Source organism: Panthera pardus, unplaced genomic scaffold, assembly GCF_024362965.1.
Source record: "Panthera pardus isolate Hobbes unplaced genomic scaffold, ASM2436296v1 HiC_scaffold_22, whole genome shotgun sequence".
Classification (NCBI taxonomy): Eukaryota; Metazoa; Chordata; class Mammalia; order Carnivora; family Felidae; genus Panthera; species Panthera pardus.
Window position 1 is genome coordinate 62586506 of NW_026526788.1, and position 22939 is coordinate 62609444.

Genomic DNA, 22939 nt, shown 5'->3' on the forward strand with positions numbered 1-22939 from the left:
GATCTGAAGTAGAACAAGGATTAAAGTGAAGAATGTGCCTAGATACATGTAATCTCTTTTGTCTTGCTGAAGGCAGTCTTGCATTTTCAGTTTTGTTGGGAAAAATGCATGGTGTCATTTTATCTATAGAGAAGCAAGACATACCAGGCAAGGCGACTTCTCTAAAACCAGTTCTGTTGAGCTTGTTTTCCATTTAATTTTATCAAGGTTCATTGTGCCCCTACTTTGTGTTAAAGCCCATGAGCAAGGGAGGAGAGATACTAGTTCGTACCCTCAGGAAGCTGGCCATCTAGCTTGTTGGACTTTGGGGAAGTCAGTGAACGAAGTTCCTTTTTTACCTGCCAAGATTGGAATCAGTTGAGACAGAGACAAAGGGTGAGAGAAATGGAGATCAGATGTCAGTGTTATTTCTTTTTAAAAGTTACATAGGAGGGAGTGGGCTTGCTAATACTGCACCCCAGAACTGGATACACCCATCCAGTCACATGCACAATTAGTAAATGCTCTTCTGTGGAAGCCTCTTCCTGTAACATCATTGCAGTGAGATATAGAGAATGTGATCTTTGCAGGCAGAGCCCTAAAATAGTGAACATGGGGATGAGCCATACATGCCCAGTTATTTTTTTGCAATGTTACCAATCTTATTATAAGACTTTTTGCTCTGGGGAGGAAGAAGTAGAAGGCATTCCATATTTTGAGAGTGGCAGGAGCCAAGAACTAGATGGATAGTGTAGATTTGCGAGACCATGAACTAGCCAATCTAATTGCATAGAACAGATTATTGTCAGGTACGAGAATGAGTGCCAGATAAATGGTTGGATTTCAGATTCTATAAGGCATTTAATACCAAGGGAATAAATTGTATCCTCACGCTACCTAGACTATGACCATATTAAGGGTTTTTAGAGGGTGATGCTGTTTTGCACCTGGAGATGCATTCTGTGATTTGGAGATAAAGCTAAATTTAATTGGTCTCTAGGGGTCATTAGTTTTTAACCTTCTTCACTGGAGATTCTCACAGAAACTGAGATAGTGTACCATATGGCCAGTTAGCAGAGAGACTATAATTTTTCTGGACTCTGAATGCCCTTGAGTAATGCAGCTGGGAAAACTAGTAAGCTTTCACATTCAATTCAACTAAATTGAATACACTTTCATAGAGTGTATTTTGTTTGATGAGATGTGGCTAGTGCATGAGACTCACAATCTACTGGAAAGATATGTGATTCTATTAGGGTAGTTAGTGATCATAGACTAACTTGTATTAAGGCTATGATTTTCCATGTTGTAGGATCAATAAGGAGGAAGGTGACTTCTAACTTGAGGAATTTGGGGAGTCCTTTAAATGAGTTGGCTTAAAGGATGAATTACTGGAGCTTGAGAGAAAGACAGGTCTGGTGGAATCCCAGCATGAGATGAGAACTAGAGTCTGATGACTAGATGCCCATTTTCATGGAATGTGGAGAGATTTTTGGAAACACTGGGGGTAAATATTGTGACTATACTAGTAAAGAGCTGGATTGAAGAGTTGCGCATTTATTTGATGGGCTAACATTTCTCTGTGTTTTTCCCCTACATCTACATACCTAAAAAATGATATTTAGATGCGTGACATAGTCTCCTATGCCACATTAATGTCTAACTTTATATTATAATGTGATAGGATATTATACCTGTTTAACCTTGTCTGAAATGTCAGGGATGCCTTTAGGTAACATGGATGTGAGGTGGCTCAGAATGAGCACAGCCACTTAAATCTACTTACTAGTGTATCACTCTATTTTGCATGTGGCCCTCTCAAGCTTCTTCTTGACCGCGGAAAGGAGACAAAGAAAATGAGAACTTACTTGAGAATTCACCTTACAGGTCTTGTCTCTAAAAGACCTTGGAAACCAATGGGATTCCACCCCACTGAATGTCCTAAAACCAAGTAAAGCAGAGACATTATGTGTTTCCTGGTCTGTTGGAGCAGTCTCCTACTGTAGAGTCCCATCTCGTTCTTTAATCCCTGCTTCAAAGTACAAAATTGTCATGGCTGTAATTACATAATCAGGTGAGAAAATAATTCTTGAAGGACAAATAATAATGTTTTTTAAGGTGTCAGAGCCTGTTCCATCAAAACAAGTCTGGTGTTGACAATGAATGTAATCTATTATGTGTGTTCACCATTCTTCTATGATACTCGTTTCGCATAGAGCTTTGTTGTGGTTTCTTTACATCACACATTACTAACTCTAAACTTCATTTCTTCTTAGTTGCTTTCCACAGATAAATCAAGAAACAAATATCCTTTCCAACGCCCTCAATTATATTACAGAAACATGCTCTGAGCTGCTAGTCGGATGCATTTTTTTTTCAATATTTTCCTGGATATTAAGCATCCAACTTGTACCTCATCGTAATAATAACAACAGCATATGAGACAATGCCTTAGACCGGCATTGTTGAATAAATATATAATACAGGCTACAGATGCAGTTCTAAATTTTCTACTACTCACATTTTAAAAAGTAAAAATAAACAGGTGAAATTAATTGTAATAATATGTTTTATGTAACAAAATTATCTAAAATATTATCATTTTAGTATGTGTTCCATTTGAAAAATACTAATGAGATATTTTATTTTTTTCCATACTGAGTCTACAAAATTCAGGGTGTATTTTACACTTCCCACACATCTCAATTCCTATGCTAAATTTTCATCAGAAATACTTGATCAGTATTTACATTTCATAAAATTTACAGTAGAAAAAGAAGATTCACATACCCAAGTTATTCCAAACATACTTAAAGTTTGCCAATAACAGAATTGGGTGTCAGTTTTTAAATTGAAGTTCAAATTGCTTAAAATCAAATACAGTTAAAAATCATTTCCTTAGTTCCCACCGACCACATTTCAAGTGCTCAGTAGTCATATGTAGTTAGTGGCCATGGTACTGAATTGCATAACCCTAAATAATGTATATACTTTTTCTTATTTATCAATTGCCCTATCTCTTTGTGGCAGGTATCATTCTCCCTTGTGCCTATGAGAGTACAGAGATGCAGAGAATTTAGTAAGTTGGCTGAGATCATACATATAGTAAAATGGTGGAGCTGTGTTTAAACCATTCCATGTCTATTTGATTAAAAAGCCCAGGCTCTTTCCACTATGCAATTTTTCACATTTATGTTTTTTTTTTTAATTGAAGTATAATTTATGCGTAGTAAAATTTACCCTGTTTGGTATACAGTTCTATGTGTTTTGACAGGGATACACAGTTGTGTAACTATCATCATTATCAAGATAGAGAACAGTTCTGTCACACCAAAATATTTCCTTTTTGTAGTCAACTATCCTCCTACCCTAAATCACTGATTTATTTCTCTCTCCTGATTCACCTTTTCTAGATTTTCATGTCACTGGAATTATACAGTAGATAGCCTTTTGAATTTGGCTTCTTTTACTTAGAATAATGCATTTGAGGGGCTCCTGGCTGACTCAATTGGTTAAGCATCCAGCTCTTGATTTCAGCTCAGTTCATTATAACATGGTTTGTGAGTTCAAGCCCCACATTGGGCCTTGTGCTGACGCTGTGGAGCCTGCTTGGGATTCTGCCTCTCCTTCTCTTTCTGTGCCTCTCCAACTTGTGTGCACGCTCTCTCTCTTTCTCTCTCAAATAAATAAATAAACTTCAAAAAATTAAGGGGCGCCTGGGTGGCTCAGTTGGTTAAGCGTCTGACTTCGGCTCAGGTCATGATCTCACCCTTTTTGAGTTTGAGCCCTGCGTCGGGCTCTGTGCTGACAGCTCAGAGCCTGGAGACTGCTTCAGATTCTGTGTCTCTGTCTCTTTCTGCCCCTCCCCCACTTGTGCTCTGTCTCTCTCTATCAAAAATAAATAAAATGTAAAAAAGAACATTTTTAAAAAATTAAAAAAAATAATAATGCATTTGAGATCCATTCATGTTGTTGAATATCAGTAGATATTCCTTTTTTATTGCTGAGTAGTATTCCATTTGTGGATATGCCCTAGTTTATCCCTTCATTCAGCAGTTGAAGGACATTTAAGTTGTTTCCAGTTCTGTGAGCTAATGAATAAAACTTCTATAAACATTCACCAGAACATAAGTTTTTTTTATTTCTCATGGTTATACACCTAGGAGTAGGATTGTGGGATTGAATGTGTTTCTAAAGTGGCATCCCCACCAGAGATGTATGAGAGTTCTGGTTGCTTCACATCTTCACCAACACTTGGCATTATCAGTTGAGTGTGTGTGTGTGTGTGTGTGTGTGTGTGTGTGTAGCTACTGTGAAGGGGCCTAATGGCACCTTATTGTGTGTTTAATTTGAATTTCTTAATGACTATGTTGACCTCCCTAGGATGGATAAAATGAGACCCTGTGAGTCATCCATAGTATTTTGCTTTCTTTACCCATCTTAGTGATGTTTCCTTGCTTTCCCTGTCCCTTGTGCCTGTGCCCCGCCTTTGCTTTATCATGACTTTAAGTGACCCATCTTGGGCTAAATGATCAACTGCTGTTAGATTCCACAAGGCCATCTTTCCCAAACTCACCTTGACCCGCCCCTCACCATAGGTCCCACTGTAGGGACAGCCCACAGCAGACCATGATAATTGTTTTTCTCAGCAGAGCCCCGGTTTCCTTGTCCTAAGGGCCCAGGGAGGTGAGCAACAGATGACCATGCCACCTGGACTTAGTACTCTGCCAAGAGGCCGCTGTCAGTTTCCCTTCAAACCTCAAATTGATTCCCAGAAGGAAAGTGGGCCAGGCAGGCCCGCACTTGTCCCACCCTCTTCTGTGGGCACCATCACAAGCTGTTGCCCTTCTCTTTGAACTCTGGGGCCAGCAGCTGCGGCCATGCTTCTGATTTCAAATAACAGTGGGAGGTCACATAGTTAGAGTTTATCAGATGCCAAGTACCTCTTTGGATGGAAGAGTCAAAATGTGTGTTTCCTTCCCTAATCCCTTTATGTTGTAGGTAGTGAGGGTAAGTAGTGTTTCATGATACTTTTGCATCAGAGACATATATGGGTCTACGTATATACTCACACATGTATATGTGGGTGTGAGGACTAGACTGAGCATAAACACATTTCATTCTTGGGCCGCAGTCAGAAAGGTTGAAAGCTGTTGGTCTAGGGCATGCAAAAGCAAAGGGCCCTCCAAACTTATAGTCCATTTATACACGATACAGAGCCAAGAAGCAACTCAGTAATAATGTAAGGGTTTTAAACAATCCAAATGCAAGTGGGAAGTGTTCTGGTTCTTTCAGACTGGAGGGAGATTGCTTGTGGCTCCTTTGTAACTGCAGAAGAAACACCTTCAGAGCTGCAGATGTGTTCCTTCCTATATCTTTTATATCTTTTCAGACCCCATTCTCCTGATTTTTCTCTCCTAATACGTCGGGATTGCAAAAATTGCTCATCTGAATGGTGGAGCGCTCATTGGGAAACTATGGTAGTGACCATTCCATTTGCCAAAGACACTCATCCAGAAGAACTGGACATAGCTGAATGGCTAGTAATTCATGCTGTAAGGCATCCAGCTAGGAGGCAGCAGATGGGGGTGACAGGAGCCCCACATGAGATGTCTAAATCAGACCTGTATATTTTCTCCCAGGAAGTAGACAGCAAGGCCCTAGGTACGTGTTGTGCTGGAAGGGGCCAGCTGGCTTAGGTGAGACAGTTCTCTAGATCATTACCTGGTGGTCCAACAGAAAAGGTACCAGCTCTGTGGCTGAAGATAATACCAAAAGTCCTCCATCAGACAGATGATTCTAAAGAAACACAGGGTCCGGGGCGCCTAGGTGGCTAAATCGGTTGAGTATCTGACTTCCGCTCAGGTCATGATCTCATGGTTCGTAGGTTCGAGCCCCGTGTCAGGCTCTGTGCTGACAGCTCAGATCCTAGATTTTGCTTCAGATTCTGTGTCTCCCTCTCTGTCTGCCCGTCCCTCACTTGTGCTCTCTCTGCCTCTCAAAAATGGATAAATGTTTAAAAATATTAAAAAAAAAAAGAGAAAAAGAAAGAAACACAGAGTCCACTCTCTGTAAAGAATGATTGATAGTCAGGTTTAAGAGAAACACTTTTGAAGTTGATTTTAAAGACCGAGGTGGTCTGAGAGACTCAGAGCCCCTGGATGAGCATGGAAGACACCAGTCTTCCTGCAATGGCACTGAGTTTAAGCAGTGAGGACAGGGAGGGTTTGTCTTGGGAAGGACAGAATTCTGACACCAGTGCCCCTCCCCCTACTTCAGCTTCTGTCTGTACCCACCCTCTGTTCAAGTTAGGAATCTAATCAATTCCACTGTTGGCCATTTGTCAAATTCTCCTGGTGGTGTCCTTCCCAGATAAATTCTATTCTCTGCTTGACATTCTTTGTCCATTATTTTGTTTTGTTTTTTTTTTTGTTTGTTTTGTTTTTGTTTTTATTTGGGTTGGCATTCTTTTTCAAGAAAAAACAAACAAAAAAAAACCCCAAAACTTCTTATTTCATCAACTGAATTATGTAATTAAATAAAAGAGCTGACTTCTGTGAAATCCTTTCCCACTGTTATTCTGCAAGTTAACCAGGATCCTAAAAGAATGGGGGAATAAATATACTTAAAATTCTGAGGTATCTATTTCCAGAAAATCTACCATTCAACCTCATGTTTATATGTATTTAAATGATTTGACTTCCCTTTTGGCTTTGGAACATGCTGGGATTATATAGGAAGTTAGGGAATCTTTCTTTGACATAGAGTGTTGCTATTCTTAGTATCAGTTCATTGCCCAAAATGTAGACATAGAAGGAATAAAAGTTTGAGTTGAATCTGTCCTTACTCCAGAACCTTTCTGGATCATAATTTTTTTTTTTAATTTTGTGGTGATGCTCTTCTGTCTTCTAAATGTCAAGGGTATGCAAATTCCAATACATCAGGAGCTTTGGCAAGAGTGCTGTGCATTATCTCATGTATCCATTGTTAGCCAACTGAGGAAAATAGGAAGGGCAGGTCTGATTCTGTCTGTTTCAAAGTGGCCATTGGCTGAGACCCAAAGATGATATGGAAGTTACGCAAAGTCACACAGAGAGCCGGTGGCACAGCCAAAGATGGATGCCAGGTTACCAAGCTGGGTTATCTGCCTACAAATAGATGTCTCACTACTAATTAGGATGCCTAAACTTCTAGCATTAGGGATTATACCTTTATGCTTTCAAAATCTGCCTACAAGCTCCTCCTGAGCAAAAGTGCACGTTCCCTAGAAGAGTTAACTCCTTCAGGTATTATCAACCACTGCCACCTCAGAGGGAATGTTAATAGTTAAGGAAGGATAAAATCCTATAAACAAAGTGTAGAAACATGTAAAGTGGGAAAATGAATATCAGTAAAAGGGCAATGGGACATCTGGGTTGGTGTCAGGTGAGGAGAGTACAGAGATTAACTTATACTTCTCCCAAAGACCACATGGCATATGGCATTTCTCACCATGTTCCTCCTCTTCTATTCTTTTGTACTCCCAAAACCCCATGGAAAGTGCTAGTCTTCTCCAAGAGTATCAGCATTTGGCCCAACATGGTTCTCCATCTCTTGCCCTTTTTCCTAGGTAGCAGGTATCAAAGGGATATTCTTGGCAAACAAGAAGGTGGATGAGCAAGTGAAGACATACATCACATACAACAAGGGCAGAGATTGGCGCCTACTTCAAGCTCCAGATGTGGACCTGAGAGGAAGTCCGGTACACTGCCTGCTGGTTAGTCATTCAGTCTTACATGAGGTCCATGGGCAAGCTGGTCACCTGGGATGTTGCATCAGGGGCTTTCTTCCAGCATGGGGTTCATAGGAACTTGGGTGGTGCCGAGCAGGGATTTCCCACAACTCCCAGGGAGATGATCTATGGACTCAGATTGCCATACCACCTGGATGGAAAGTTCAGTTGAAACCCACAGGCTTTTACTGAAAATGTACTATGTGCTCCAACTCCTAAGATAAAGAAATGTTTAAGAGAAAGTGCCTGTGTTCCAGGGCCCCAGACAGAGCTCTTGGATAGAAACACATTTGTTAACTGATACTGCTGTGATACAGTTTGAGAAATGTTTGATAGATGTCAAGGGAAGCAAAAGTTGCCTTGGAAGCCCAGAAAAGGTCAGGTGTGTCCACATGGGATAGGAGCTAATCTAGCAACATTCCCAAGGTAACAAGTGTATGGAATATTGAGGTTGGCACTAAGGACGACATGCTGTATAAGAAGTTTTTTCTGCCCTCAGGTGTGACAACTCTTGGTGGGGAGCGAAGACCCATCATTAACAGTGAAATTCACAACCTTCATGCTTTCTTAGAGAGGATGCTCTCTTCTAAGGCCCCAGCAATGGTTATGTGTCCCCTTAGCCAAAAGTTGCCTTCTGCCACTTATTAAGAAGGTTTATTAGGCATTTACTGTATTCTAGACATTATATCAAAGACTGGGGCTGTGGGGACATTCAGGGCCTTTCCTCTTTTGTGGATTGCAGTCTAATCCCATGTTTTCTGCTTGAGGTCTCAGGAAGATCAGAGACCAATGTGCACCCACCTCTAGGAGCTGGTCACAGAATGAATTTTATTTTTCCCTAGGCCTTACCCAAGGCTTTCTCTTATTTTCTTAACCTCATTTTCTCCTTTCCCAATTTTCATCATTTTCTTGTTTTTACTTATTATACAAGATACATCTCTATAAATCCCTAATCCTTTTTAAAAACACCTAAATATGAATAAATGAGTAAATACATTTATATGAGTTTTAGACAATGGCTTCAAACATTTCAGGTAAAATTCAAGTAACATCATATACAGGAATTGCATAATAAAAGAGGAACTGAAACAATCTGGTTGAACAAGAGGGTAGAGGGCGTGGAGACTGCTTCACATAGCTTCTCTCCCTTCCTCCCAGTGGCCACCTACACCTGTAAAAAGCAGGATGTGAATGTCAAGATCAGACACAGAGGGAGGTCGGGATCATCCTGTGGGAAGTAATGGTCAGGGAGGCTTCCTAATGCTGACTGTGAACTGGACCTTGATGGATGGGGCAGGGGTGATGAGGAAGAGGGGGCAGGGGCTACAGTTGTGATGGCGGGGGGGCAGCTGCAGATGTGAGCATACCTGCTGTCTCAGGGGGAAATGTCTCCTTGCCCAAATCTGAATATGTGGCTGTTTCTGGAAGCTGAGCATCTGGAAGGCTTGTCTCTGGTGGGGCAGGGTGTGTGTCAGAAGTTTGCTGGAATTAAGCTGTTTTCTTCTTCTCCGTTGTAGCCCTTCTGCTCCTTACACCTGCACTTGGAGATCTCTGAAAATCCGTATTCCTCAGGAAGAATCTCTAGTAAGGAGACAGCCCCGGGGCTTGTGGTGGCTACAGGTAAGGAAGACACTCCTGGGGCTTCTTCCTCTCTGAGGGCTTCTGGAATATGTTTATCACCTCTTTGGAATCATTTGAGCGTTGGGGGAAAGCAATGGGTGCTCTCCCCAGTAAATAGGCAGGGTTACGGAACCCCAGGGCCAGTCTAATGACCCAGGAAAAGAACTCCAGACACTTGACACTTCTAGGTTAATGAGCATCCCACACAGTCACAGAGCAGTCCCCTGGGCTTAGCAAGAGACCAGAGTTCCTCTCAAAGTAAACTGACTGATCAGAAGGCTTGTTTGTAATAGGGAATTCTCACTTTAAGACATCATGATATGTGAACTTTCCAGCTCACCAAATATAAGTTGAGGTCATTTTCTCTTTACACAGAGGATTCTTTGCAAAGAGTTTCACCCCAGAGCTGTTTTTAATCAGGAGGTCTCTGGTGCATGTAAAGGTTTGTTTACACATGATGAACCACTTGGCTAAGAGCCTGGGGAAAAGGGCAGAAAAACCTAAGGTTGCATTGTTGGAACCACTGTCCACTGAACATCAATCAGAAATGAAGATAAAGCAACTCTGAAATGAAAAATGAAAGTCTCTGGGGAATGTGTTCTGATTAGCATGCATTTGATTTACATGTACCTTTTCAGGAATACATTGATGGCATAAAGCAAGGCAGGCTTCTAATCTCAGAAGTTAGAGCTCCAGTGTTAGGCTCTTTTCTAATGAGAGAAGATAAATTCACAGTGACTTCCTGAGATGGTATATTCTGTCCTGTCTTATCAACTCAAAGCTCTGGCTCCTGGAGTTACTGCTCTCCTAGACAGGACTTCCTTCTCCTTGGCTCCAGCTGCATGAACTTCTAAATACCATCCATGACTGACCACACTGATCAGATTTGCAGCAAGTGTAGCCCTCTAGCATTCCAGTCAATTTCTCTCAACCCCGTAGGGATTAGATCCCCATATTTAACACCATTGGCTTCAGGACTGGCTTCCGCCCAAGATAATGAGTGATGACGGCAGGCTCTGTTACTGTTCTGGCTTGAGGAGTGATCCCCAAACCCCCAATCCTTGGGGGCTGAACCTGTCAACTCAGGGACTGCAATACTCTCTAATTTTCCTCAAGGCCTACAGGACATCCTGGGGTGGAGTAGGAGGAACATGGAAAACAGTAATCAATAATCAAAGTAATATTATTTAGCATGTCAACTATGTAGCCAGGCATTGTCCTATGTGGCTTAACCACTCTGAACTTCAGTGTTTTCCTTGGTGAAGTGGGATTAACGGTATTGACATAACAGAATTGAAGGATTCAATGAAGAACTGGATTTAAGGCACTCGAACAGTGCCTAGGACATAGCGAGTACTCAATACACGTTACCTGTTATTATCAGTAATATTACAGAAGTTTAGCCCTGTTCATCTTGCACGAGAAGACTATGTATGATTTGGGCGTCTCCTTCAACAGAACCCATAAATCATATGCATACACTATGCATGCACTGAATGAATGAATACACTCCTTGTTGTCCTGCTTTCCGAGATGAGCTCTGACACTCACCAGCCTTATGAATTTGGCTTAGTTCTTCAACCACTGGGCTTCGTTTTCCTATTTATAAAGCAGACTTTTTCCCCCTACCTTGTGGGGGGTTCGTAAGAATTAGAAGAGAGTGTCCACAAGACCCCCAGCAGAGTACTCAGAATACAGTGAGGTAGGATTAGTTTAGTTATTACCTGTGACCATTATGTGTTTCTAAATTAGTCAAATGTTAAGTCTTTATAAATTGACACACATGGAGACATTACAGATTTGTTTTGAAAGTTTTTATTTGTAGACACTTGACCCTTGAACAACAGCGGGAGTTGGGGGCATCAATCCCTACATCATCAAAAATCCACATATAACATTTGAGTCCCTGAAACTTAACTACTAATAACCTAGCGTTGACCAGAAGCCTTACCAATAACAAACAGTTGATTAGCATGTATTTTGCATGTCATACGTATTACATACTGTATTCTTATAATAAAGTAGGCTAGAGAAAAGAAAATGTTATTAAGAAAAGAATAAACTGAGGGTTGATTGGGGGTGGGAGGGATGGGAGGGTGGGTGATGGGTATTGAGGAGGTCACCTGTTGGAATGAGCACTGGGTGTTGTATGGAAACCAATTTGACAATAAATTTCATATTAAAAAAATAAAATCATGAGAAAGAGAAAATGCATTTATAGCACTGTACTGTATTACTGGAAAAAAAAATCACACATAAGTGGACCTGCGCAGTTCAAATTCATGTTATTCAAGGGTCAACTGTGTACCAGAATTTAGTAATGCCTTTTATTCTCCCCTTTGTAACTCTCATAACTTTGTATGGCTCTTTGCCATACAAATGTCCCTGGGACTTTGGGAAGGCTATAACACAGCCGAGGAGAGTCTGACGAAAAGCCAGAGCTAGATGTCTAGCACATGCCTTCATGTTCCCAGCTTCTGCTTAACCTGCTTGCCAGCTCTCCCTGGGAGGTTGTTTGTTATCAGGAAAACAATTATGAAGTCAGCCACGGGTGCCCTCAGTGGCCTGCATGGAGCCTGTCTCTAGGGCCCTTTCCCATGTCCAGGCATTTCATCTGCCTCCAGGTGCCTGTGACCCTGGGCCCCCTTCCCTCCACCCCTGGTGCTCACTGCCTCTTCCTCTTTGCCCTGAGGTGTATTCTTGGGGGAGCTGCGTGGAGGAAAGGATTCGTCTCCAACTCCTGTTGAGGCCATCTCAGAGGGCAGATAGAATGCCAGTCTGGAGAGTTTGACAGTTGCTTTTAGCAGAGCGGGGACACTAGGGCTCTAAATATTCTTACCACTGTGTTTTCAAGCAAGGTGTCAAGACCCTGCATCTTCACAGTGCCTTGCAGTGTGCAAAGCGCTCTCCGTGCCTCCATTGCACAACAGTGCTAGGATGTGAAAGAGGTGATGACTCTCCTCCATTTACAGATGAGGAGATGGAGGAGGAAGAGGAAGAGGTATTGTGCCCACACCAACACTCTGTCTGGTTCCAAGTCTAGTCCTGAGCCCCTTCACCTGCCAGTTGCAAGATACCCCGGGCTCCCTACCAAGCTTCCTGTGAACTGAAGCTCCATGGGGGTGCTCTCCTCCCTGCAGTGGGTTGTGCCCCGTCTGCTTCCTTTTCCATCTTTTCACCGAACCCTTAGTCCCCTGAATGGGCATCTGTGCTAGCGAGACCCCAAAATTATCTCTTCTTTTCTTTTCTTTTCTTTTCTTTTCTTTTCTTTTCTTTTCTTTTCTTTTCTTTCTTTCTTTCTTTCTTTCTTTCTTTCTTTCTTTCTTTCTTTCTCTTCCTTCCTTCCTTCCTTCCTTCCTTCCTTCCTTCCTTCCTTCCTTCCTTCCTTCTTTTTTTTTTCTTAGCACAAGTGTTTAAGGAACAGAGAAAGGTAGCTTTGAGAGGAAATGGGAATTTTTAAAAGTTGTTTAAACCTGCCAAAAGGGCAGTGGAGCCTCCAGGACTGACCAGCTAAGCCATTGGTGAGAGAAGCTTCATGTTCTTCTCTGTGTCTCTCCCCTTCCCCTTTCCCATCACATCTCTTAAGTGAGGAACAGCTACATCCTCTTCTAATCAGATCAGAGGTCACTTTGGTGAGCTTCGCAGTCCCACGTCAGCCAGTAAGGCGCCTTATTCAAATCTTCTTTATCTGACACCATAACCCAGATTCTTCCTGTCAGGGATTCCCCATAGGGCCACTTAGGGACTGCTGTGTTCTGAGATCCAGTTGTCTTGGAGACATCTTTTCTGCCCCTTCATCTGGGAACCGACTTTTTTTGGTTCTTGTGCTCAGTAGCAATTTTTTAAGGGCTCCTTTCAGTTGGTGGAAGATATTTCCAGAAAAAGACATTGCTGTGAGCCTTGGATTCTCATCACCACAGAACCTCCAAAGTCAGTCTGGTGGAGCTTTGAAAGAGAGGGGCTTAGGAAGATGACAGAACCAGCTCCTACAGAGAGTACAAGGTGATGAGACAGACCCTAAGAAGCCATTACAGGAATAGCAGATTCCAGCTCAAGGGTGACTGTGCTTTTGTGCCTGTTTCTAGCTCTTTGCCACCTTGGTAGACATTCCTGATTGATCACTATACTCTGTTCTCTTGAAACTAAGTATGACTTCAGAATCCTTCTTGTCACAATGCTCCAGGCAGCCATCCCTAAACGACATGAGTTGATATTGTCTGCCCCATCCCTCCTTTCTTTCTTCCAAAACCTGTATCTAGAGAGTTGAATTCCAGATTCCAGACAGATCTCCACAGAGCTGCTCATGGTGCCTCTCTTCGCTCCACTCACACCTACTGCCTGAGCCCTGAGCCCTGGGGTTATTTTTGGAAGCCAGAGTGTCAAAACAAGTTGGCTAGCTGTGTGCTCCCTGGTGCTGATGGGAGGTTGACAAGCTGTAGCCTGGCTTTAATTTCTCATTTTGAAGCATTAAATGTCAGGAGCTCAATTAACATTTTCATTATTGCATTTTTATTGTGCTCTTATTTAGGCTACAGATGTGTAGGAGCTAACATTCCCTTCCTGCTATTTTTAAAGAAAAAAATATCAGCCAAAATGATAAATTCTTAAATCTTTAGGGTACTCTCCTGGTTCTTGATACGTCCCCAAATACACATCAATATCAGAACATGATTTAATCATTTGTTGACTCATTCATCCATTCCATAATTATTTATTGAGCGGTTAACTACTGCATTTGGGGCACTATTCTGGGCCCTGAGGTGGGGGATGCCCATTGGGGAACCTTGGGCAACATAGGTAGACCAGAAAATCTTGATCATTTCCTCTTTTAATAAGTATAACCACTGGGTGATGATGCTCAAGGGAAGGAAAAGAAGGGGAGAGAGCATGAAGTTGTGAAGTGATGGAGGAGGCAGTAAGTGTGGCACAAGCCAGATGATTTCTCCTGCAGTGCTCGATAGCCATGATCTGCTGAGGATAGTCATTTTATTCTGGCCACCCTATGCATTTGGTTACGTGGTCGATAATATGGGGTCATTCATCTGTGTGGCACCCAAGAGACAGGTGGACATGTTTGAGTTGGATATACACTCACATGTAAACACACACACACACACACACACACACACACACACACACACACACCAGTTTTCCTTAGGCTAAAATTATCCATGAGGAGGAAGGTATCCTTAGGCCCAACTTCTCCATGCATATCTATTGTTCCACTCTTTGCCACCTTCAGAAAATGCCTATAAAGATAAATTTTAAGAGACTATTGGTAAAAGCATGAATAGTTCAAGAGATCCAAGCTCATTAATACTGGGTCTTTGAGTCTTACCATTTAAAGATGAATTCCTATAATATTATTTACTTGTGTTCCCATATTACATTTTTTCTTCTTGCTGTGTTTTTGATATGACACCAATAAAGACACTGCACAAATCAACTCTAAACATACTTAGAAAATCGTTACCCTCTGCGACCCTTACCCTCAGTCCCAAATCTGTAAGTAATTACAAATGATGTGCTTATGTTTCAGGCAACATTGGCCCGGAGCTCTCATATACTGATATTGGTGTGTTCATCTCTTCTGATGGGGGCAACACATGGAGACAGGTAATTGGGAGAATTGGGAACAGGGAAGAGGCATTTAGGGCAAGTTCTGTCAACATCTCTTTTTCCTATAGATTCTTGGGCTCATTATGACTTTGTGGTTGCAAAAAAATATTGAAGCACCTGTCCAGTTTGGTCCATTTTCCTGACAGATGGACAGGGGGGTAAAATGGAAGTATTGGGTAAGGAATATGAAGAACTGGAATTTTCCCATTTTTTTTCCATTCTTTCATTCAGTGATAAGTATGGAACAGCCACCAGACGCTAAGTACTGTGCTAGTTTCTGGGGATACAACCGGTGAAATGGTTTCTATCGTTAATGTGCCATGGGACCTATCTGCCCAGATAGGTCCCTTTACCTTTCTGGGTCTGTTTCTTTATGTACAAGATGAATAGGTTAGGATAATAAAAACCCAAGGCTGTTGAAATCTCTGGTGATTTAAATAATATGTAGGTCCAGCCTTAAGTAAGTATGAAGCAGCTTAATAGATACATGACTACATGAAAAATTAACTCAATTGTATACACATTTGTAGCACACTGTCCAATAGAACGTTCAGCAGTGATGTAAATGTTCTGTTGTGCCATCCCAAGTGGCTACTGAACACTTGAGATGTGGCTAGTTTGACAGAAGAACTGAATTTTTTTATTTTATTTATTTTAATCAATTTAAATTTATTATTTTTTTAAAATTTTTTTTTAACATTTATTTATTTTTGAGACAGAGACAGAGCATGAACGGGGGAGGGTCAGAGAGAGAGGGAGACACAGAATCGGAAGCAGGCTCCAGGCTCTGAGCCATCAGCCCAGAGCCCGTCGCGGGGCTTGAACTCACGGACCGTGAGATCGTGACCTGAGCCGAAGTCGGTCGCTCAACCGACTGAGCCACCCAGGCGCCCCTAATCAATTTAAATTTAAATCGTCTCATGTGGCTACTGTATTGAACAACACAGATTTATACAATGTCAGCTAGGTGTCAAGTACAAACCTGAGGAGGCAGTTGAATATTTTGGGGTCCCTTTCCTCAAAGAGTTCAAAATTAAGTAGATAAAACAGCTTCATAAATAACGAACTGTAGTTTAGAGTGATTGAATTATTTTCATGGCATTTTTAGCCTGCAGAGTAAAGGGAATTGATTCTACTTGAGGAAACTGGGAAAGACTTAACAAGAAGAGTTGACATTTTAGTAAGTTTTAAAGATGAGAAGGTTTTTACCTGAGGAAGACAAAGGAAGAGCACTGAATGTCTTGACGAAGGGGAAGCCATCATCTGCAGTCTAGTTGGACAAGTTCCTGTTTGGATCCCTTAGTGAAATGTCATCACCATCACCAGCATCATCATCACCACCCCCATTGCCACCACTGTCACCACTACCACTATCAAGAGAAAAATTTACCTAGGACTAATACTTACAACCAGCTATTTTAAGTATTATAAGACATACGACAAAGAATAAGTTAAGTTTCCTACCCACAAGGCCAGAATCAGGCAGATGAGGAGAGGACACATAATTAAGAACATACCTTCAGAATATAAGATAATCACTTTTTATAATTTTTTGAATTTATTTTTAGAGAAAGTATGAGCAGGTGAGGGGCAGAGAGAGAGAGAAGTAGAGAGAGAGAATCCCACGCAGGCTCCATGCTGTAAGTGTGGACCTGACACAGGGCTTGATCCCATGAACCATGAGATCATGACCTGAATCAAAATCAAGAGTTGGACACTTAACTGATGGAGCCACCCAGGAGCCCCAAGATAAACTCTTTTAAGTGTCAAATTTGGGTGGAAACTGGAACATCAACTCTTCTGGTATATAAACTCCCAACAACAAACCATTGTCCCTCCAACTCAAGAAATAGCTCACCTGGCCAGGTGACCACCACAACATCCCTTCCTTGTGTTGTCACTACTTTGGTTTTCTTTTCTCTTTTTGTAAATAGCTAAGGATTTCAGTTTCCACTCCATTACTGTACAGGACACTTATTAGCATTGGCCAAAATGATAGAGAGGAAAGTGTAGATAATGACGTTTCTCTTTTCCCCATGGCAAGAATCTTGTACTCCTCAGCCTCACACTTAAATCCAGCATCTCCATTATGTGGATTATCACAGAGCCTACCTTTGAGCTCGGGAAAGAAAATGCTGTCATTGTAAGCCCAAAGTTCATGTTTATATATGATATATAAATGAATCACCCTGAGGTCCTTTTTGCATTAATACTACCATTAGTATGGACATTCTTATTTTCTTAAAAGACAAATGTGAGAAAGGAAACCAGTTGGGACGTTAGGTTTTCCTCCATGGTGTTCCCTAAGGCAGACCCCATTCCTCCTATTCTCTCCCTTTTAAATATGTTTAGACTCCTCACTTTTTCTACTATGTCTCACTTAACCCAGCATCCCAACCTCTCCTTCTAGGCTGTAAGAGCCACCACCAGTGGTTAAGAGCTAGAGGGATTATCCAGTTCTAGTTTCCTCTAGAAGATTTATAGGTAGGAGGTTGGTTCTCTGCTAGAGAAATGTTTTGTTTTTTTTTTTTCCTGTTTCAGGTTGGAGATATGATAGATGTATATAATAGAAGCATTGAGTTGTGTGGGATTACATCTGAAGTTCTCATAGCTCAGAGCCTGGCATCATAGTAGATGCTTAGGAAATGCCTATGGATGAATGGATCACTGAATGCTTGAATGAATTAATGGATGCATGAAATGAGTAATGGACAAAAGGATGAATCAAAGAATGGATAATTCTACGTCCCTGGAAGCACTGTATTCCAATATACCTTCAGAATCTGCAAGGGCCAAACTTAGGCCTTCATCCAGCTTGCACAGAAACCTAGGAGGCAGTGTCTCAGTCTAAGAACTCAGTCATCATGTCTAGAGAAATTGTCCCATGTATACGAGACTGTCTAGAGAAATTGTCTTTACATTCCTAGATAATTTATGAACAACACTGTAAGGGACAGACCATTTATAAATTAGCAAAAACCTGAATAGTTGAGAAAGGAGAGAACTGAGTAGTAAGTTACTCAAAATGCAAAGATGGGTAAACATTTTTAAGTCATATTTTCCTTTGGGTTTCCTAGCTGAGCATGCATCTTCTTGTCTCGTCTTCTTGTAGCACACCGTACTACACACTGGACACAGTACTAGTGGAAGGATCCCTGGAAATTCCGTTTCAGTGAACTAGGGAGAGTTATTTGCTCTCTGCAAGTCCATTTCCTTATCTATTGAGTGAGGATGATAGTCTTGCCAAACTCCCTGGTAGGGTTGTTGGAAGACTCAGAACCTAGAGGAAACAATGTATGTGAAAGACTTTGTAACAAGCCCTGTGCAAATGTGAGGCATTGCTATGATTGTTGTTGTTGTTGTTGTTCCAGATCTTTGATGAAGAGTACAATGTCTGGTTCCTAGACTGGGGTGGCGCCCTCGTGGCCATGAAACACACACCTCTGCCAGTCAGGCATTTGTGGTAAGGACAGCTCCCTACCCTATTAATAAGCTTTTTTTTTTCCTTTTAGTGGAAAGTGTTGGGACAAGTTTTTCTGCATGACTTTGTACCCATCTACCCATTTCCTCATCCATTTATTCACCCGTCCATCCATTTAATATACATTCCATCATCTAACTCTTAGGTAGCAGTAGTAGACCAGATAATTTAGGTGGGGAGGTATGATAGAGTAGAGTGGTAGAAAGGGTGCTCAGATAAGGCAGAAAAGAGCTGGAAGGACCTGTGGGTTCAAGCAGCCAAGATTAAGAATCCAAAATACAGGATATAGAAATTGCTGCAAGAAACTTGGGTTCATGTAGCAGATACTAATTTCAGTTCTAGATAAGTTGGGTTTGAGATGTCTGTGAATATTCAAACAGAGATGATGATTATTTGTCAGATATATTCATCTGAAGGTCAGGACAGAGGTCTGGGCTGACACTCTAGACTTGGAGTCATTAGCCATTAGATGATAGGTAAAGCCATAGCAGTGGGCTCAATGGCTCAGGAGGATAGGTACAACAAGGAGAAATCAGGGATTAATATGGACATGGTTGAATATCAACATACAGAATGGGAAATAAATTATGGAACAGACAAAGAAGAAGTAGCCAAAAAGAAAAAAAAAAGCAAAAAAAAAAAAACAAAAAAAAACCAGGAGAAATGTTTTCATGGATGCTGAAGAAAGGGGTGATCAATAGCACCAAATTCTATAATTGGACCAAATTAGTTATGGAACGAAAAACAATGTAGGATTAATAAATGTAGAGTAGTAGAGGAGTTCAAACTCTGTCAGAGTAGATTCAAAAGAGAAGTGGGATTGAAAGATAGATTGTAATAGATTTATGAATGAAATGAGTGATGAATGAATGAATGGTAAGCAATGGAGTAAAATGGAGACAGTGGAGATAACTCTTCTCAGGAAGGTAGATTATGGAATGAGGTTGTGTGTATATATGCAAGACCCTCCAGTGAGGACAAAGATCTGTGAGAATATACGATGATGATGATGATGATGATGATGATGACGACGACAACGACGATGACTGATGCTGTTGTTTGTTCTTGCTTTTGGCAGGAGATAAATAAGTATCATGTGCATTTATATGCTGAGGGGAAAGGATTTCAGATTTCACATGCAGCAAAGTGAATATTTGAGACTGAATATTTGGGAGTAGAGGGTACTATCCAGAGTACAGTTGTTGGGGTGAACCACAAGTTGGAGGATGGACTCTGGCTTAACTCCCAGACCCTTGATTTTGGGAGACTATCCCTTTTAAAGTAAGAGTTTTACTGGGAAGTATCAGACTGTAATCAGGAAGAGGCATAGGATTCCCAGGTGCCAAATTTAGGCTTCAGCCACCTTGGAAGGACTTAAAAAGTTTTCTCTCAGTTTGTCCTTTTATTGGGTTAAACCATATTTACTTGCCATTTTTGGGGGGTGAAAATAGTCAAATACGGTCAGTTTCTTAGAGCTGAAGTTAGCATGAAGTTCAATGGTTTTACCAACTGCTATATTTTCCTATGAGATTATGAGATTAAATTTTGAAATGATACATGGAGCCATTTGTAAGGAAAAGTACTAACTGATGAATGAACGTGTAAAGGTTCCCATTGTAATTGTTTATCACCCTGTTACTACTGATTATATACTTTTTGGGTACAATCAGAAGACTGAAATTACTTATACTAATGACAGAATTTTTTGAGGAATTCTTACATTCCAGACAGCATTCTAAACCCTTTAGTAAGTTAACTAAGTTAGTTCTTGACACAACGCTAGGTATGTGGGTACTCTTTTTATCACATAATTATAATAGCATTGAAATGCAGACATAATAAATACTTTGCTCAAGGCTACACAGCTAGTACCTGGCAGCACTAGGTTGGGTCTCTGTTATGGATGCTCTTCTGTTTTAACTGAATTTTCCAGATCTTTAATGAGTGTACAGAGGCTTATCACATGGTCCTAGCCCTCTAGGAGATCATAGTCAAGATAAGGAGCTTAGACAGTCTATATGTCACCAGAAATCCAAGCAATGCCTGCTAAAGCATGCTGGCCCTGTGCGTTGTTGGGATCTTAGCGCAGGATGGAGTCCTGCCCAGTGTGTAAGGGATCTTCGTGCAGGTGGTGACAGGAGAGTTGATTTTTGAGAAAAAGATGCCAGGAGTCAGAGGACTGATGAAATCAGTCAAGGGAAGGGAAACCCCTACCAAACCCTGGGATTCAGGAAAATTGGGGAGTGTTAAGAAAATATATCTGATTGGAATCAAGAATGTGAGTAAGTTAGGGTGGGTAGGACTCATTGGAACTTAAATCCCAGGTTGAACCTGTAAGTAATCTCTTTTATTGCAAAGACCTGCCTCTTTGTGGAGGGAAGAGTTTCTCCACTGAGGATAGAGTAGGACTTCTACTCTCAGAAAGGATTACTTGACTCTTAAAATGCATTCATTTGTTTATTTGTTTTTTTCACCAAGAAAGGCAACATTTTTAGCCCCTACCAAAAAATTGCATTTATGTCTCAATAAGAGAATTGATAAATGCCCTGCAGACAGGTATAGCTGAGCAGATTTTCTCCACTTAAGTCTTGAGAGAAGGGGGGTGATAGCCCCATCTCACACTTGACCATCACCCTCCTGCTCTTTCTCCATTATGATAGGAACCTAGTACTTACTTAATGGTTGATTTCTAGACCCTTTTGCACAACAGTTTCCTTATTCTAAGGAAAAGAGGAATTTGGTGGTGGTGTTTCCTTTGGGGTACAGAAAAGGAGAGGATATTTGGCATGAACTAGAGAGTTTTGGTTTTGGTTCATCTTACCATCCTTACGTCTGACTGTTCAGTCTGTTCTGCAGTTATTTCCCACCCAAGACCTGATCACTTCCCAAAGGAGCATTTATCTGGGAATTTTTGGAGGGAAACCATGCATGCTGGGAAAATTTCTTAATATTCTTTCAGGGATACGTAAGTAGGACAAAATCATGTCTCTCAAAATCCTCAATACAAAGTTTGAGTTTTCCCTTGTTCCATGAACTATCTGTTTTTTTGTTAGAAAATGTTTTCAAAGCTCAGGAGAAAATAGCTGCATTCGCATTGAACTTCCTCTTACAGTAACAGTGGTAATACTACCTTCCATTTGCTTGCCTACTCCAAGTTACAAAGTATTTTTCAAATGAAACTTTTGAGATAGCATTTTCTCCATTTAAAGGATGTTGACACTGCTGTTTGTCATAAATGCTACAAATATTTCCCTGAACTTGGATGCCACCCATGATTTCTACTTGCTTGCCTACCTATGAATAGGCCAGTCTCTGAAATCATCTCTGCAATGGTTAAATACCAGCTATTGGGGTCATGTGTTAGAACACAATAAGAAATACCTTATTCAAGAATTCTCCTTTGCACTTCTCTTTCAAAGGCTAAGTGAGTATTTTGTAAGGACTTGACCATGTCATTATCATCAGTGTTCCCTTATGAAATTCTTGACTGATATTTGTCTCCTGCTTATGAACTGCAAGCTTGTGAAACACAAGCAGCTTCTTCATCACCAGTAGCTTCTAATTAAGTCACAGCTTTCAAGGTAAACAAGTAGCTCATTTTCAGTGGAAGAAAAGTTAACTAATCAGTTCATTGTTATTTTCTGTGTAGGCCTCAAACTGACATTATTTTGTACATAGATGTATATATATTCACATAGAAAAAAACAACACCAGCCTACACACTCTCACACAAGGGTATAGTGGTTCTCAAATTTAAATAATAGCTACATTGCCTTTCAGAGAAAATAGGAGTCATAATTGAAAAGCTGAGGAAACTTTAGCTAGGCTAATAAGGCATGCTGTTTCCCATAAATTGAAATGATAGGTAGCTAGATATGCATGAAGACAAAACAGCATACAAATGAACCCATCTATTTGTGACCGTGTACTCTTGGATGCATAGAGATTAGAACCTAAGTGCTATTTCAGGTAAGCCCTGCATCCAGCATTATCTTTATACCATAGATGCATTAGGGTAAAGTGAATAATGGAGCCCTATGGAATGCAGTGCTCTAATGAAAACTCAAAATAGTCAGAGCTACTAATCTGCAGGTAGATTGGGGTCCTACTGTTTGCTTGCCCTGACAAGCTGGCAGTGTCTCCTTTCAATAGGATGTTCTTGGAAACAGGAAATGAAACATCACCTGGCCTTTTTTCTTCCTTTGTTTTTCCATAAATGGCTGTGAGTGTTAGTATTTTGGTCCGAAAAACATTCACATGAAAACAACAGTTCCAACCATACATGCCTCTGAAAAGGGAAAGTACATGTGCTATTGTGAAGAACTTCCAGGTGGCTAAAATGTTACCACCTCATGTGTTTGTGACAAAATAAGATGGAACAATGTACCTCACCAAAGGGAGGACACTGATTCTCTGGGGAGGACTTCGTTGTCCTTGGAAGATATCTTCCTTTTAGTGGATCTCATCTC

General features: G+C 41.0%; 1 protein-coding gene across 1 annotated transcript in view; it reads left to right on the top strand.

Moving 5' to 3' along the window:
* SORCS3 (sortilin related VPS10 domain containing receptor 3) overlaps positions 1-22939 on the top strand; it is a 594679-nt gene that overhangs the window by 490488 nt on the left and 81252 nt on the right. The window contains exons 10-13 of the mRNA XM_019459374.2: positions 7589-7735; positions 9268-9370; positions 14910-14986; positions 18361-18452. Of these exons, the coding sequence (XP_019314919.2) occupies positions 7589-7735; positions 9268-9370; positions 14910-14986; positions 18361-18452 (419 nt within the window). The remainder of the gene's footprint in view (positions 1-7588; positions 7736-9267; positions 9371-14909; positions 14987-18360; positions 18453-22939) is intronic.